The sequence below is a fragment of the Narcine bancroftii genome, chromosome 5, assembly GCF_036971445.1.
Source record: "Narcine bancroftii isolate sNarBan1 chromosome 5, sNarBan1.hap1, whole genome shotgun sequence".
Classification (NCBI taxonomy): domain Eukaryota; kingdom Metazoa; phylum Chordata; class Chondrichthyes; order Torpediniformes; family Narcinidae; genus Narcine; species Narcine bancroftii.
The window spans coordinates 205,710,056-205,715,206 of NC_091473.1; the positions used below are offsets into that span (position 1 = coordinate 205,710,056).

The 5,151-nt window shown below is 41.7% G+C and overlaps 1 gene segment (V, D, J or C); it reads left to right on the forward strand.

Moving 5' to 3' along the window:
• The first annotated feature begins 1,941 nt into the window (after positions 1 to 1,941).
• On the forward strand, positions 1,942 to 2,869 carry LOC138765492 (T cell receptor alpha variable 9-2-like). The segment is given in 2 exon segments: positions 1,942 to 1,993; positions 2,478 to 2,869. Coding segments are annotated over 2 exon segments (444 nt in total).
• Positions 2,870 to 5,151: the final 2,282 nt, after the last annotated feature.

Sequence of the window (5,151 nt, forward strand, 5' to 3'; positions counted from 1 at the left end):
GCTGCGTTTGGTTTGTCGGATGTTATTTATACTCACCCATGAAATACTATGTGGTGCAGATTTGGGATTACTCCTCCTTTCCTATTGCTATCTGCAAGCATGAATTGTAGAATTGAAGTCATTATAAATATTAACGTTGAAGATGAAAATCTCTACCATACTGCTTTTGTGGAATGGGGCTGCCAGGACTGAATGGACTTTGAAGTAAACAGAAAAGAAGTCTTTAGATGGAGTACAGTGGGTAGCATCATCGGCGGGTGCAATGAGATAAAGGATTCTGGGTGTGCATACATTCTGTGGCGGGCAGTAAGGTCAAAGATACAAGATATTAAGGTACTGATTCACGTTAGTATGGTAATGGAGGGGGTTAAAGGCCTTGATCAGGCTGAAAAGCATTTGGCTGCTGGCAATATTTTTTTTGTGCATTGGATGTTATGCGATAGGACTGTATCGAAAGCCAAGTAGATGCGTATGAAATGCATAATTATAGTCGTCAGTACAGTGGCATCCTATATCGTTGAAGGCATGAGTTTAAGTTAGATGCTGCCATGCATTAAGAATATGAAATGCTGTTCGTGGAGGAAGGGCTACTAGTAATTTGCTTTATAAATGATTAACGAAGAAGAGTCTAATAAAATTATATTGCTGCATAAACGATTTCAGTACATGAAATAAAAACGTGTTTCATTACAGAGTCTCTTGACTTCGAAATCTTGGTCAATGAAGTAAACAACGCAAGTTTAGGAGAAATTAGATATTTCCTGGACACTGGGTAGTCATGTCAAGGGTACCTGCGAGTAGAATGTTTACTGCATACTCAGACCGATCGGCAAACTCTGTGTTGTTTATTTCATATCTTCACATGTGAATTCAATGTCAACCCAAGTTTCATCTCAAACCGATTACACACTCCTTAATGCCAAGACTTCAAGTCTTATGGGCTCATGCTGAATAAGGCGATGATCACTGATTCGGTTATCCATTTCATTGAGAGAACATGGAAACGTTATCAGGATATGATGCGTCTTTACAAAACAAAATAATAAAAAAGGAGTTCCAATGAGGAACAAATAAACTGCAGCCCCTGGTATTTTTATAGTGCACAAAGAGAAATCGGGGTGACCCAGGGAGTCAGGCAGAATGCATGGACAGAAATGGTCAACAATCACATCAGATCATAGCTCTTTGCACTGAATCAATTACTGGTTCCGATCAATAATTTTTACTGCCCATTGTAATGTACTGATGTTGACTAAACCGCTGAGTTCCTTCAGCTGTGTTCCCAGGACCGCCCAATAGAGTGCGATCTTGTTCTCCGAGATGCAAGATAGCGGCAAGGAGGATTTTCATCTTCTCCGCTATTCCACATATAATAGTTGATAACGGGCGTAATTTTAATGCTCGACACCAATTATTAAACACGAATATTACGCCCGAGTCCACCACTTTGTGGACGTAGTTCTTGATCATAATTGCCAGATAAATAACCGAAGGACAGTCGTCCAAGTATTTACAACTCTTCGGGCTGTCTCCTGATCGAATTGTTGTGTATGTTTCTCATCCACCACTTGGTTTCAGGCTTAACAACAAGATGTCATATCGACTTAATCTTTCACACAAGTGAGTATTGGAACGTTTCCCCACTCTTTCACATTCTGCTTTGTTCCCGGTTTGGAACAAATTATGTACTTCCCATCAGACCCAACTGGAACTCCATGAAATGGCAGAAAAAAAATCTTTAAGATGGTTGGTGAAATGGAGGAACAAATGAGGAGCAGGTGGGGGCGGGGAGGCTGAGAAGATCTTTGTGCTGAGCGGATGTCACACTGTCAATCACGAGAGAGACCAGATTTCAGAGCACGTTTTTTCGTGCATTCAATTTGAAAAAAAATTCTGAGTCAGTGCGATTCAGGTCAAGTTCTCCCGAGGCACACCGTCGCGATGTTATCTCTGTCTACTTATTTGCTTCTTACTGCAGTTGCTCTTTACGCCGGTAAGTTTACGGCATTTCCGAAATCCTGCTTTATTCCGCTGCTGCAATGGATATTTAATTAGTGAATTTCATGCATAAACCGAAAGATTGGAAATAAGGAGAAAAACTCAGAATCGACAATTCAGTTCTTTGTTGAGCAATGTCCGAGACGTAAAGAGAATATTCATGTCAATTTAAGCAGACCTTCTGCTCTCCTTTGGGAATGGTCACACTGGTACCACACGCCTGTCAGACTGGCGATTATACTCCTGTTCATAAGACTTAAGGTGAACGTGAAGATGATGAAGGAAAGGATGGATATTATGGAAAGGCAATTTCGTTAATTTCCTCCATGTCGCTACCTTCTCTTGAAGCGTAATTTCATTTCTATTTATTCTTTTTAATCTCAGACGAGTATCGCGGATGGTAGCAGTTCTGGAAAATGAGCGCGGTTAGATGATATTGGTAGTATTGTAAGATTCATGTTCTCCTCGGGATATTTCAGGACATTGTCGAGGCGACGCCGTGTCTCAGACACCGAGTACGATCACAGTGACTGAAGGAATGGACGCGAATTTGAACTGCAACTATACAGTAACAAGCACAAGCACCCCTGGATTAATATGGTACCGCATGTATCCAGGAAGATCACTCGACTTTTTGTTGATTAGAAGGCAATATGACAGTGGGGGGAAAAAAAATCCCGGTGAACGTTTCTCAGCGGAGCTCGATCATTCGAAGGGAATGGTTCCTCTGAAAATTACTGCAACGCAGCTGGGAGACGCCGCAATGTATTATTGTGCTCTGAGCCCCACAGAGGTACGGAACTGGGCTGAGACTGTACAACAACTAACAGATCATCTCGCCGCGTATCAACGTGTGAAAACGAAGCTTTGAAAAATTATTTGCTGCTCCGTCCTTGCGCCATAACTCAAATGTGAGGCTTGCGGTGATTATTTAATTTTGTGCGACTGATAAAATTAGCTTAATCAAATAACAGATACAATTTACTGTCATGTAATAAAACAGAATTTGAATGTTAAACTGCTTTAAGGTTGAGAATGGTTTTCCCTTAGCATTACCATTGCTCGGAACCCGTGTGAGTGAGAGAAAGTCCCTCCAGACCTACGAGTGGCTGTGCACACCTGCAGCCTCTGAGACTGCACAATATTCTAGTTCAGTATAAACGATCGACAAAAGGCGCCCAAATCCAAACATCGAGCCCAATGAGGAAGCCTAAAGCCCCAAGGATCCTTCGAGAGTCCTCATTGTCGTTAGTATCACCTTAAATCCTTATTCCGAAAACCGCTTCTCAGCAGCATCCTGCAGCTGGTGTGAGTCTTTTTTCCTAGAGTCGGTTGCAGCCTGTGTGCTTTCAACGCCTTTCAATCGCTAAGAGACCGCCACATGCTTGTGTTGTAGAGGCCATCGCTGGCCGTCACGATGGTAATTTTCCTTCTGTCGTATCCTCTGAATCTCCGCCTCAACGGGTATGTTCATCCCGTTACTGATATCCTGCACCAGCCATTCCTCTCGCTGAGTCTGATATCCCACCATCACCGGACACATTGGTTCCATACTCCGCGGTCGCAGATACCAAATTAAACCACTGTCGATTCTTTTGTCAGGCCACTATAAGCCTGGATCGAGCTGTCGCTCCAGAATTGAGTGCTAGAAAACTACAGATCAGCAGGTGCGGCAGCGCGGCCATTACAGCAGTGCCGCCATTACTTCTAATTCTGTCCCTACAGTCCCTTGGCCAGATTAGTTCTATGGCTTTGAAAAAATAGACACAACTCTCTCTTTGCCTCGCTCCTTTACTCATCCGAGGTTATTCTCTGGTTCCGAACCCTTGACAGTGGGATGAATTTCTCTCTTTAAATTAAAGCTATTACCGTTTTAGTGTAACCCGACTTAACACTTTGAACATCCATTCTATCCTGTTTCACCTGTTTACGCACCTTGTTAGCCTTTGAAATTTGCATACAGATTTCACTTTTATGTACTTAAAATGCCTATCATGTGTTAACCTCTCTGTGATAAAGCATCACCGGTGAAATTTACTGCAACTGAAATCTAACTTTGCAGAGCAATAGACCCCAAACACAGGTGACGAGTGTTTGGCTGCAATGGTACCACAAGGACGTGAATATGAATCATCACCACATCCTGATTCGATGCATAGAGGAAATGGAGAGGAAACATTTCAGGGGCAGTTTAAGACATGTTAGACATAGATAGTGCACAATATTTGCCATTTAAGTAGATGTTGGCAAATCATTCTCATTCTCCATGCTATGAGACTTTGGGTGTTCATTTTATTTGTTATGAAAATGCAGTACCCCTTTGATAGAAGGAGAGGTATTTATCTAAATTAACAAAATTCGGAAACCTCTTGGTCTTGTTCAAGCTTTGCCACCTCTTGCTGCCTCTATATTTGATTATGTATAGACCTACCAATGCTTCGGAGAAGGTGCCAATATTTGTAAATACCCATTTCAAACCGGTCATAGTCGGGACGCGCCCGCCCCACCACCGTCGACAAAATATATATGAGATTTAAAATAGGAATACTCCACTCAGCCTCGCTGGTGAGCTCCTGGAATGGGTGTCGCATCAGGTCAGCGAAAATTCCTTTCTCTGTTTTGACTCGGTTATCCCCATAGCTTGCATTTTTATTTGTACTATTACACACTGCTCATATTAAACAAAAATGTGACACTTACACTGCGGTTATGCTTTATTATTGCATTACCTGGTGCAAATTATGTGCGTTGGCTTGTCTGGAGAGGAGTCAAAACAAAACCATTCACTCGATATCAGCTGAAATGACACTGAACAATTAAATGTCGCTTTCCGTGTCCATTTCGGTTACATAAGGATAATGTAAATAAAGATGTACCTAATATTATGCTTGAACACTATTTTAAAATGTGGCATTCCGATTTGAAATGAGGATGTCCGAATGTTATAAGGATCAGTTTCACTGCAATAGATGCTTCAAAATCTTGCATCTATCGAAGCTTCTCTTTGGATCAACATATTAAACTGAAGCGAAAGTATACGTGTGGTACATAAGCTGAGAAAAAGTATTTCCTTTAATTTAGCTTTCTGTTTCACACTCATATATGTGCGCCTTAAATCAGAACAGTGTGGAAATAGTCCAAACCCCCCAGCAT